At 39.4% G+C, this 12,657-nt stretch overlaps 1 protein-coding gene across 1 annotated transcript in view; it reads right to left on the bottom strand.

The window, feature by feature from the left end:
- The window catches only part of plcb3 (phospholipase C, beta 3 (phosphatidylinositol-specific)), a 62,271-nt gene extending 58,219 nt beyond the window's left edge, over positions 1-4,052 (bottom strand). The window contains exon 1 of the mRNA XM_044097617.1: positions 3,357-4,052. Coding sequence (XP_043953552.1) covers positions 3,357-3,455 — 99 coding nt within the window. The 5' untranslated portion in view covers positions 3,456-4,052. The remainder of the gene's footprint in view (positions 1-3,356) is intronic.
- Positions 4,053-12,657: the final 8,605 nt, after the last annotated feature.

Raw genomic sequence — 12,657 nt, 5'->3', positions numbered from 1 at the left:
TTGGTTCTGAAGCCTCACAACAAGCTCAAACAGGAAGTCATTCAACACACAACCAGTTAAAAAAAAGAGAAAAAAAAAAAGAAACGAAGACCAGGCGTGCACAAACACATACGAGCACATGTGTACGCGAGCCAAAACACGAAAGAAAGAGTCAATTTGGAATGCATTCCTGCTCCTCCTCCCCCGTCCTTGCATGAGTCAGGGTGTCTTTCTGTTCGTCTCACAGCCTGAAGGCCTTTGGAAAACTCAGCAGTGAATTTTACAGACAGAGAAAATGTTAGAACCAAAAACAAAAATGGGAAAATGCAGACGCGGAGGAAAAAAAATGCAACAGATCCATGTAGACGGAGACAAACTGAAGGGGGTCAGATGTAAACAGACAGGAGTTCCCCAGGGCACTTTGACTGGACACCAGTTCTTATCACATTTTAACAAATCCCTAAACCAAAATAACCAAACTTTCTGCCAATATCTAATAGATTACCTGTCGGAGAACACAGGATGTAATCTGGACCAGACTTTAGAAAGGTCTGATCTGGGCAGTAGCCCAGGGCGCCAATTTCTTTGGGAGGCTAACGGAGGGCAAAGATTTATTTATTTTTTTTAATAAATGTGTTTTTTGCCAACACTGTACTTTATATAAAACTAATAGATGTGAGCTGTATTACTGAAGGATATTTATGAATATAAACAAAATTCAGATTGAAGTTGAAAATGATTTTTTTAGAAACAACATCAAATTATTGGCAATATTAAACCTATGATGATGTCATGGGTTTCTATTTGTAAATTAGCTTACCACGTTTGAATAAATATGAGGAACACTTGCTGGTGAATTTCCTTGTATGAAATCATACAAATAATTAAAAGTAAGAAAGAAAAATGATCAGGAATCAAACTGAGGAGCTCCACGGGTCCTTTCTGAAAGCGCCATGTCAAACAAACAATTATCAGAAAATAACAGACAAAAAACACAAAAAGATGCTCCAAAACCCCAGAAATAATCAGAAGACCTGGTGCAAACACACCAGGTCTGGCTGTTTTTCTGCAGGAGGGACCGGTGCGCTTCAACAAATGGTGACAATCGTGAGTAAAGAACATTGTGCTTTTGTTTCCTCTCCTCTTCAGAGGGACATGAAGCAGTGAAATGGAGACGCTAAACGACGGGCAGGGAGGCGTTTTGTACGTGTTTTTGAACGTTCACACAGTTAATCAGCAGCAGAAGCATTTCCTGTGAATTCCCTCTGAGAGAAACTGGAAGAGTTGGAGAAGCAAAGGAAGTATAAAAGCACATTTCAGTCACAGTTGAAAGAAAAAACCTTCTCTGGAAAACGATACGATGCACACAATGACATGACAGTGTGTTTTTTTTTCTTATAATTTGGTTAAATCTTTGTTAAAATATCTGGACCAAGCTTTTTGCCTCTGTAAGATTCTTGCTGTCAAAAAGAACCAAGTGAAAATCAAATGAAGTTTAATGTCATCTAGATAAAAATTTGGTTTCTTGAGCTCTGTCGCGTCCTTTATGTTAAGATTTGGATCACTGTTCATTGCTGTTCATTAGCCTGTGGTCAATATTACAGAGATGGGACAAAGCTTCAAGCAGACAGCGCTCAAAAAGTGACAGAAATATACAACCAAAGGGACAAAAATGATTTAAATATCAGCATCTGTCCATTTTCTGAACCTCTGTCATAGAGACAGAAAAACCTCTGAGCGTCTGAAAAAGTGACGGAGATATCATCGTCGTTTTCACTTTCTGAACATTTAAAATGATGAAATCCAAACAAAAGTTTCACTTCCAGAAAACTACCCAACTTCTGACCAAATGACAGAAACATTTTCTCGTGATCTGAACTGCTAAGGCAACAAAATTTAACTAATTCTTCATGTGAAAACGTGACGAAAAACAGAAAACTATTAAACAGGAACGAAAATTCAACAATATGTTCCACTCTATAAACTTTAAAATAATCTACTGCATGTTCCACTCTGCAATCTTTAAATAGAAACAGAACCACATGGACCAATTTACGAACATTTAAAGTGAGAGAAATTCAACCTCATGTCCCACTTTATGAACTTTATAAGTGATAGAAATTATGTTCCACTCTATACAAACTTTTAAAAGTAGTGGAAAAACCACTGCAAGTTCTTTTAAAGTGGTGTAAATTTATTTACAAGCCTACAAGCAAATTGAGTTTTTAGGGTGAACTTGTTGAATTTCTTAAGCAACAAATTCTGAACTTATGAGGGAAACACAAAAGATAATTATAATTGGCCCGTCTGTTTTTTAAAATATTTGATAAAATTGTCAAAAAAAATTATGTGCATTGAGTCTGAATTTTTGCTTCTTTTTCCAGAACATCCGCTTTCTGTCTATTAATACAGAAATACGAAACACACTTCCTGAAGTTGGAAAAAACATTATTACAATTATTATTATTAAGATGTTGCAAAATCTGAGGCGGTGACAGAAATTTAAACGGTGACTCACTTTTAAAACTACTGCCCTGAATCAGCTACAACTTTTTATTTTTTGAAAATATGATTATATTTAAGTTAGAAATTATGAATAACATGGAAGACAGTGAAACCCAAAACGTCAACACAACATGTTCTACTCAGGTTCTGACAGCATATATTTAAATTTGACAGGTTTGAACTCCTGCAGGTGACCAAACCTGATGTATCTGTGAGACATAATAAATATTAGAGCGCAAATAGGGCAGCGTTCCCCTCCGAGGCAAAACGTTTATGATCACAACTGAACACAGAGACAAACACTTTGCATGCAGTCTGCAGCTTGAGCCTCTGAGTTAATCATTAATGGGTTTGCCCAGGTCACTAAGACTGCAACTCTCACTCGTCGACACTGACAGTGCGTGTCAGGGTTGCCAGACACGAGGATAAACACACGGAAGGTGAAACAGAGAAGCAAACATCTGCAGAGGCATGAAAAGACTCCGAAAATACGCGGAAGCGCATCTAAAAGGCTTAATGATAGTTTCAGGTGAGATCCCGAGCGTGATTTGCCCCACGCCCCTCAAACGCGTCCTGCCGAGACAGGTGCTCCAGGGACTCAGAAGTTGGGGAAGTTACGTAAAGGTGAGGGAAAACCGGCTCGACTAGAAGCCAACACAAAACGGCGCATTTAAAACTCTGCTGGCAACTATAAGGGACTTTCTTTCTTTTTCTTTAAGGCAGAGTATCACATTAACACACTTTCAGTACAGTGAGCTCCTCTGTCCACGACACGGTCCACGCACACCTGCGCTGTTAGTTATGAAAAACACACGCACGCTGATCGCTAATCTATGCGTGTGAAAGCGCAGATTCAGCAGAAAGCACCTCACCTCTTCCCATCTGATGAACTTGCTCCCCTTCTTCAGCTCTTCGTGGACGATCACGGGTTTCAGCTGCAACGCGTGGACTCCCGGCTTGGCCCCGGCCATGACGAGGGACTCCCCTGCCCGGGTGCCAACGCCTTAAACCCCGGCTTGCGCTTGCGGGATTCCCCGGGAGCTTATCGATCAGCTTCTTCCTTCCTCCAAGGCTTCTTCTTCTTCTTCGCCTCCTTTTTTCCTCTCGGAGGCCCCTTAAAAGTTGCCGCGGCGCATGAGGAGCCAGATCCACACGGAGACGGGACCCACAGCCGCTGCTGTCTTGTTCACGTCCGCGTCCACGCACCCGCGGTGACGCGCCCTGTCTTCTCTCAATCACCAACTTTGATTCATCTAGTTGTTTATTGATCCCTCCTAAAAGCGCATTGGAGATCCCCGTTTCCTCCTCCGGTCCATCTGGTCGCCTCTCACAACTTTCCCCGCTTCCTTACTCTCTTGTCGCCTCTGAGGCGTTTCTTCTTCTTCTCTCCTCCTCCTCTCCTACCAGCATGTTTTCTGTGAGCGAAAAAAACAGAAAGAGAGTTTTTTTTTTTCGTTTTTTTTTTTGAAAGAGGAGCTGTAAAGGGAGAGGAGGAGGACGGCGTCAGATAGCGCTGAGTGACAGAGAAATGAGAGAAGCGAGAGGGGAGTCGGAGTTTGCGTGAAATGGGTGTGTTTAAATTAGTTCCTCTGCTGCGCTGTAACTCTACAATGTTAAAGCAATGAGGACGTGAGACTGAAACAGCTGTCAATGTGCAAGATTGTGCAAAAAAGCGGTCTTGACCAATAGTTAGTTCTTCAAACTTCCTTAAATTGTCTGTTTTAGTCACTTTAATGTTTCAGATGATTGAAGCTGCACTGTGTAACTTTTATTAATTTTTTTAAATGTTATTTTAGAGCATAGTATGAGACATAATAAGTGAAAAAAAAATCGAGCTCCTCTCTTTTTCCCAATACTAAGAAACAACCAATCAGAGCCCGGTGAAGGGTCTTAGCGCTGTCAATCACCTTCTGTGTGGCGCTGCTCATCCTCTCCTTGCTCTCTGTGGCGCTACAATCAGCACAGTCAGTTTTAAATGCTACAGCTACTTAGCATGGCTACCAATGAAGGACCAATAAACGATATTTCCTGTAATCATAAAGTTCTTTCCCGTCATTAGGACATTTAGTAGGTGATTGACAGCGCTAAGTCCCGCCTCCCGGCTCTGATTAGTTGTTTTTGGTCGGCATTCTTCAGACACCTTCAGGGAGGAGGTGGAGGAAATCGAGCTTTTCACAGATTATCTGTCTGATAACAAACATGATGACAGTTTTAACAAATATGTAAAAATCTTTTTTTTTATAAAAGTTACAAACTGCGCCTCATTCTTTATTAAATTTGAGTGTTTCCAAAAATGATTCAATGGAAATGAACCTAATGTTAGTTCAATATTTGGCAGCTTCGTTCACTTTTTCTGCTGCCTTTTCTAAAATACAGGCAGAAAGTGATTCTAATTCTGTTTTCACACCTAACAGTCCAACACATTCTCACTCCCAACTCGTCAATACATGACAAGTTGGGACGCCTTCTGACCATGCGTCACATATTGACACGAAGGGCACCCCTTTCGTGTAAATACTTGACGACTTGGGCAGGTTCCTTCAGCGTCACATGTTGACGATTTGGGAAGGTCGCATGTTTTACATGGATTATTCACGCGAAGGGTTCTTGCAAACACTGCCGAACCTTCAAAATCCCACGATTCGTTAGGTTTAGCGAAAAAATTACGTTAAGGCATATGGTAAAACCCCTCGCGGTACATATTGATGTGAAAGGGGTACCCCGCGCGTCAATATGTGACGAGGACAGACGTCCCATGCATCAATATATGACGAGTCGGGAACAAAAATGAAACATTTGTTACCTTTTCAGTTGGTGCGGTTCGTTTTCACACTGGACTGTGTCAAACGAACCAAAACCCTTTAAAACCTGTTCCCCTCCTCACCTGTGGGGGCACTGCACCAAGAACCACTGAAGGAAACTACACAAAAACCTCTAAAGAGGACGTGAGCGCGACCTATTTCTTCACAGAAAATATAAACGAAAATGGAGTGGTGTCAGATTTTAGCTGTTGTAGGATTTCTTTTTTGCCTTTGGTAAAAACTATAACTAATTTCTCCAGCTAGCGCTAGACTAGCGCTTTTGCTTTGGTTGTATTCACCCAGAATTCACTTCCTGCTTTGGGAGCGGTCTGCGGTTCGGTTAGTGCTCACACATGTCTTCGAACTGCACCAGAGTTCACTTTAACCAAACCCAGACCTAAGTTTGCAGGTTCACTCTTTTGATTGATTGCACGCTCACAGCGCCCCAAGTGAACGGACTTTTTAGACAAACTAAAGTTTGATTACAGCGGATTAAATGGAGCTGGTGTGAATGTAGCCACTTTGCAGCACATAAAATCGACCTCATTGTTTACAACTTCTCCTTGTGTTCTCTGATTGGCCCGGTAGAAATTTTACCAGAGGGAATCTGAGTTAATGGGAGAAATCCCAGAAGAGCTGTAAAATGACTGGAATCATACAGAAAGCCAATGGCCAAGCTAATATCTAATATCTGGGCCAAAACTCACAGTGTTCACAGCAGGGAGCTGAAATAAATCTCTACGTCTTTGAGTTTGCTGACAGTGACAGACCAAAGTTTATTAAAGATTCACAATAATCTTCACAGTGTTGATCTGACAGTTCCCTCTGTGACATGAAGAAGCTGGATAATAAACTGCAAACCTGCATTAAAACGACTTTACAGTAAACGAAACCAGAGAGCAACTTTTCCTCCCGGTCGCCTGCTGTGGATCGTGTGAACAAAGGACCCGCATTCTGATCCCGACCAAATCCAGCTGCCGAGCAACATCTCAGAAGGTCCTGCACCCGTGGCTGTTCCCCTGCTCCTTAACTCCACCAGGCAGGAATGTTTGCTATGCTGCAGCCTGCTGACTGAATGACTGATGGACATACTTTCTGTTTGTGTTTCCCTGAACATGCAGGGGACGACGAAATCGAGGAGCGAGCAAACAAACTGCAGCGTATTCTAATCTGTAAAGCATGTTTGCATCTTTTGGGTTCATCTGATCCCCAGAAATTGAATCCAGGAAGTAACAAAAGCCAGGCACACTGTTAATTAACCAGATCGTAACCCAACACACACACACACACACACACACACACACACACACACACCACAGCAAAGGCATATTTACAACTCTGCAGCATGCACACACACGTTGGCAGGAATATTCTGTTTCGCTGGTTTATAATCAGATGCACACACAGCTGCAACCCTCCAACTCCTCTCTGGCACAAATATACATAAAAAAACATTTTCCACTTTATGTCTTTTGGCCAAACAATAGTGTGTTCTCAGCTGGATCTGAAGTGGAGGCACCTGTTTCTGGCCCGTCACAGAGAAACCTACAGGCCTCTAAAAATATGGACTCAAGCTGCTAAACATTATTTGATCTGCCCATTGGATTTAAAGAGGACACATTATGCTTCCCTGAACAGGTTAGGATGAGTCTATGGTCTATACAAAACATCGTTCTTAGATAATGAGCTTTATTCTGTTCTGCGTATTTTGATCTCCTTTAATAACGTATTTTTTGAAAGTTGTCTATGTTTTTTCAACTGAATTGGAAATATTTTGCACTGCTGAATCCAAAAATGACATCCATTTTTCTAAATCAGGTCAGGTTTGTCCTGTATGTCTCTATGTTGCCCTGCGACAGACTGGCGATCTGTCCAGGGTGACTCCTGGCGAAGAAGATCTCTGTCGCTCTAAAAAGAGCGACAGAGATCCACGACTAAGTGGGAAAGAATAAGTTCTTTTGCCCAGTTTTTACTGACTGAAGTCTGGACAACTTCTTCATAGTTTGGTATGACATTGAGGTTAATACCTCCAGTTGTTTTCTTAGACTATATTTAAAAACTTGAAATGACTGCTTATCATTTTATTCACCGATATTTTGAGCCATTGTGAAATTTGCTGCTTCTCTAACGCATAAAGTTACATCAGCAAGGTGCAGATGATTTTCACAGTATATTCTATTGTTTTTTCATCATTGTTTTTGGAAACAGATCAGACAAAGACTCTTCCAGAGGTGAGCAGCACAGCGAAAAGTGAAAGGGATTTCTGAAAAGAAAGCGAATGTGGTTTCTTTACTGGAACCGGTCCAACGTGTCGAGGCATTTTGCACAACAAGGAAGTTAACATACAAAGTGTTAACAACCAACTTTCTGGCTGGAGATAAAACAAAAAGAGAAGTTAAGACGCAGCTTGCAATAATAATAATAATAAAAGAAAACAGAGCAGAGGTAAAGGTCGGAGGAGCAGAAATGAACAGATGTTTGAGACAAAAAAAACTCCCATCCACTCATCTTTCCTTCCTCTCTCTTTCTCTCTGTCCAGCAAACGGACAAATTTTTCTCTCCAACGCAACGCCAAGGACTCACAAAGACACATTGTGTTAAGAAAAAAAAAGACAGACATGCTCACTGTGTCCTCCACACACTGCCCTCTCTATCCACACACACACACATATCCAGTGCCTGCTCTGGTTTCAATGGGAGAGGCCTGACTCTGTCCACAGTAGCAATAAAAACTTGATCAGATTCCTGAGACTTTGGCGTGCAGCCGCTGACAGCTTTTACTGGAGTCTGGAGCTGTCTCCACAACACTGCAGGATTATTGTCAGGCTTGTTTTGGAGAAAATCACTCATGTGGGCGTCCAGGCTGAGAGTTGATTATGGCTTCCCCCCGTAGAGCACCAATCCAAGGACAATGCCGATTACCAGAGAACTACAATTTGCTTTCGCTGCAGTCTTTTATTTATTTGCTGCGGAATTATCTCTTGCAAACGTGCCAAAGTGTTTTGAATGACATAAATTTTTCTGTTTGGTTCTCACGGTAGGTGTGAGGCACACATTAAGTAACGTACCGCCATCTAGTGGCGGCAGAGCAATACTACGCCCATGTTTGACACTCGGTGTTTGTGCAACAGTTAGGAATGTGGATGAACCATTTTCAGCTGTGCAGGGTGTAACCTGCATGTGCACACATATCAATCCTCGTTGAGCACACATAAATCACAGTAAGTCACGGAGGTGCAAACAGAGGACACTCATGCATGGAGTGATAAAGACAACACACACACACACACACACACACACACACACACAGAGGCAAGCAGGGGAACGCTTTTTATTTTAATGGAGATTTACATAGAGAGGTCTGGTCTGCCTCATTGTCTCCCACACGCCGCAAAAAATAAAATGCAAACTGACCACCAGCTCCCTCTGGTGGACAGAACATTAAATACCTCTCATTTAAATGGCTTCTTATGCTTTTTTTTATTTTTATTTTTTTTTAGAAATATTGTAGTATGTAAGATACCGATTGTTTTATATAGTCAACTGTTATTTAGCCAAACTTTGCGCAATGTTTTGCTCTTCCACCACGCAGCAGGAAGGCTGAACAAAAGATTTGGTTTTAGAAGAATGAAAACGTGAAACAAATGCTTTTAAAAGAGATCTGCTTAATTATTTTACTATACAGTTTTATAATTGTACATTTATGAAAATATGCTGTTTCTAATACAGTTTAATTATTTCATTACATAAAGTGTTCTATTTGTGCATTCATGTAACTGTTTCTATAATAAATGTTGTTTTTTTATGAGGTGGGCTAATGGGGATCCAAACAAACAAACACGTTGTAGAGATGGCTGTTATGTTCATTTAAAACTTTAAATAACACATTTTTCTTTCAGGATGAGTCATAACCTTTCAGCATACGTGGAAATACCGGTAATAATGTCCAACTGAGTATTAGGACTATTCTAAGGAAATAAAATAAAATTACATGAATAAAGTTGTATGAGAATAGAGTCGTAATATAATGACTTTACTCTCGAACGAGCTCATTCCTATAATATGATGACTATATCATCATTTTTATTTTATTTTAGTGTCAGCAGGGATGTAAACATGTTTGTTGGGAGGAGTGACGCTATAAATGTAAAAATGGTTATAAAATAATGGGAGGAAGGATCTGTGATTACGCTTTTTTGTACACCTCGGATGCAGTATGTCTGTCACTGAAGGAGCTCTAGTTTGCTCTGGAGTGTGCAAAATATGTAAAAAGATGATAAAAATGTTTTCCATTAAAGAACCAGTTGAACTTGTTTCAGCTCTGATGTTGCAGGGAACATTAAAATACATTCTGTTCAGAAGAATCAACGATTTGGTTAGTCCACAGTTAAGCATCTTCTGCCTCAAGGCGCTTTGGCGTGACAAATCATGGCACATTTCTTACAAAAAACATCTTTAGAATGATATTAAAAAATCTATGTTTTTGAATTCTTAAAGACAAAAAGGCTTTGAAAATAAAACTGAATAAAAGTCAAGGAGGAGAAAAACTCATATAGTAAACATTGTGAACAGAACAGAATATGATGCAATGAGCAGCTTCATTCTGTCACATACTGGCAAAAACAAAGAGCCACCCTGGAAAAACTTGAGTTTTCAGATCAGCAGAAGATCTTTTTCTCTCTCATGCTTCAAAAGCTTCTTGGCTCACTGAACCAGACCAGGAAGTGCCACTTCTGAATCCAGCCTTCCCAACGTGTGTGTAAAATCTTTGAACTTTAGACAGTTTGCAAACAGTTTTAAAACTTAACAGAAGATGGAATAACATTATAACATGATGAAAGCCCAATAAAGTGGAGTTTACGTAATTCTGACCTTTTAAGGGTTTGGGGTAAATAGATTGCTGTCAACATTGGAAATAAACATTCAGGGTTTGCAGCAATTTTCTGCAGCAGAAAATTACTGCAGCTGCTGTTTAAGTATTATTTTGGTTTTTATTGAAACCCAACACAAGTTTAGAATTGTCTTATTATTTCTACTATAACTTAATTTTATTTTTTTATTTGATCATTTATCTACCTGTGATGTTGTGTTTGTTGTGGTGAAGCACTTTGATCAGCTGAGGTTGTTGTAAATGTGCTGGATAAATAAACTTTGACTTGATTTGAGTTTACCGTACTCTGCAGATAATTACTGGATTCTCTGGTTTAAACTTGTCGTTTTAAATATTTTTAGAAGATTTTTTGGACAGAAAAAAACGCAACAAAAATAAAGGGCTGGTTTAAAATTGATTTCATCGATTTGTCAAACTTTCTATTTATGAAGATTTAATCTTAGGAAAATATTTTTTAGGTTCAGCTCAATTTAGTTTGTTTTGCATTCTGGCGTTGCTGACATAAAGAGCAACATAAAAGTAGAAAACCAAACAAAGCATCTCAGAGAGATGTCAGCCCGCCCCGGGGTTATAATCTTGTTTTACAGCTTGTATTTATTTCAACTTTAAGTTCAGATATTTTTCCAGAAGGTATACCTGAAATAAAAGCAAGTTTTTGAAAATATTTGGCATCTACAATTTGGCATTTAAAAAAAAATCAGATTTTATTTTGGAGCTGTATCGCCCAGCCTATACCAAAACACAAAAACTCATCATCACCTTCTTTATTATTTTGACAGAATTGATGAGTTTTAATAACGTCTCTCCCTCTCTCCAGAAGACACAGAGAGTTTGTTCGCATTGCAGCGTGTTTGTTGAGTTTTTCTGTTGCAGAAATGTGGGTGAAGAGCTCTGCATGTCTGAGCACACGTCTAAGTGTGTGCTTACTCGACTGTAAGTTTCAGACCTTTCTCTGAATAATTCAGGGTTCATGTCTTGTTGCCATGGCTGTCTGTGAAATTTGCCCAGTAGGACACACTCGTGTTCACCCCCCACCCCATACACACACACGCACACGCACACACACACACACGCACACCTATCATTTCTTCACATTGATATGAAGAAATGATAGATGTGAACACCCCCACCTTGCACACACACATGCAATAAGAGAAGTGAGAGACGGTGGTTGTGATTCGCTCTTCCTGTCTGCACCTCCTCCCTGACTCCTGTTGTTATTCAAACTTTAGTTTCAATCTGCCCGTCCAGGCAAGAGGCTTCCCGCTGTGACCACACAATGGACCCACTGTGAAGAAATGCGACGTGTTTCTCCTTTCAACACCTTATCGCTGCGGCCTTCGCCTGCTGGTGAATCAGTTTAATTTCAAGACCAACACTGAGGCAGAAAATACAGTCGTTCCTGTCAATTTCCACTTGTGGTTCACTTTGAAATCTTGGAAGAGAGACAGGCTATTGAAAACTTAAGCAGCATCAAATATCTTTGGGTTTTATTGTGCTGTTTTGAAGTTAAAGTATGAGATCAAGGTGTGAAACGTTCACTATATGTAGCCCAATGCAGCACAAAAACATGCTAACATTAAATTATTTCAGACTCTTCAGCAGCTCTTATTTTTACATGCTGGGAAAATAAGTAAATTAATCAGCTTATAATTTAAATAAATTAAGTTGTAAGGCTAACAACTTTAATGATGATGTTTAATCATGTATGATTTTATTATTTAGCAATAAGAAAATATCTATCTATCTATCTATCTATCTATCTATCTATCTATCTATCTATATCTATATATATATATATATATATATATATATATATATATACACATATATATATAGAGTTAATTTTTGTATCATTCAATTTAAGCAATGATCCAGGCTGCAACAATTTTGTAAAATTATTTGCCCACAAATAAATTTAACTGTCTTCCTGCTCTGACTTCCTTTCCAAAAATTTATAAACATACAATATATATATATATATATATATATATATATATATATATATATATATATATATATATATATATATATATATAAAAGTATCACAGCCAACATATTTTTAGAAATGCAATCCGGTTAGAAATAACCTGTTCAAAATTTGCTCTAGCACCAGGCTGCATCTTTTGGTAGAAATAACAGAACTTTATTCAATATATTATTGACATACAAGTGACACCACAAAAACAGACAAAAAGATGGAAAAATGAACTAAAATGAGCCAAGCCATCAGAATTGGATCCTGGAAAAACCTCAGAAAGCCCATCAGGCTCCTCTACTCGGAACAGCGGAACGGAGAAGGGGTATAACTTTATTTACTGTACTATTAAAATACAACGACAGCACAATTATATAAAAATAGAAGAATAAAAATGCACAAAAAGCTGAAAAAATAGACGCTTGAACAATTCGTACACAGAAGATCCGAGCCATCAGAGTCGGATCCCGGAAAAGACCCGTAAAGCCCACCACGCTGCTCCC

This window comes from Gambusia affinis, linkage group LG18 (genome assembly GCF_019740435.1).
Source record: "Gambusia affinis linkage group LG18, SWU_Gaff_1.0, whole genome shotgun sequence".
In the NCBI taxonomy this organism is placed as follows: Eukaryota; Metazoa; Chordata; class Actinopteri; order Cyprinodontiformes; family Poeciliidae; genus Gambusia; species Gambusia affinis.
Note: the sequence above shows the minus strand (reverse complement) of the source record. Positions and strands in the feature narration are given on the sequence as shown.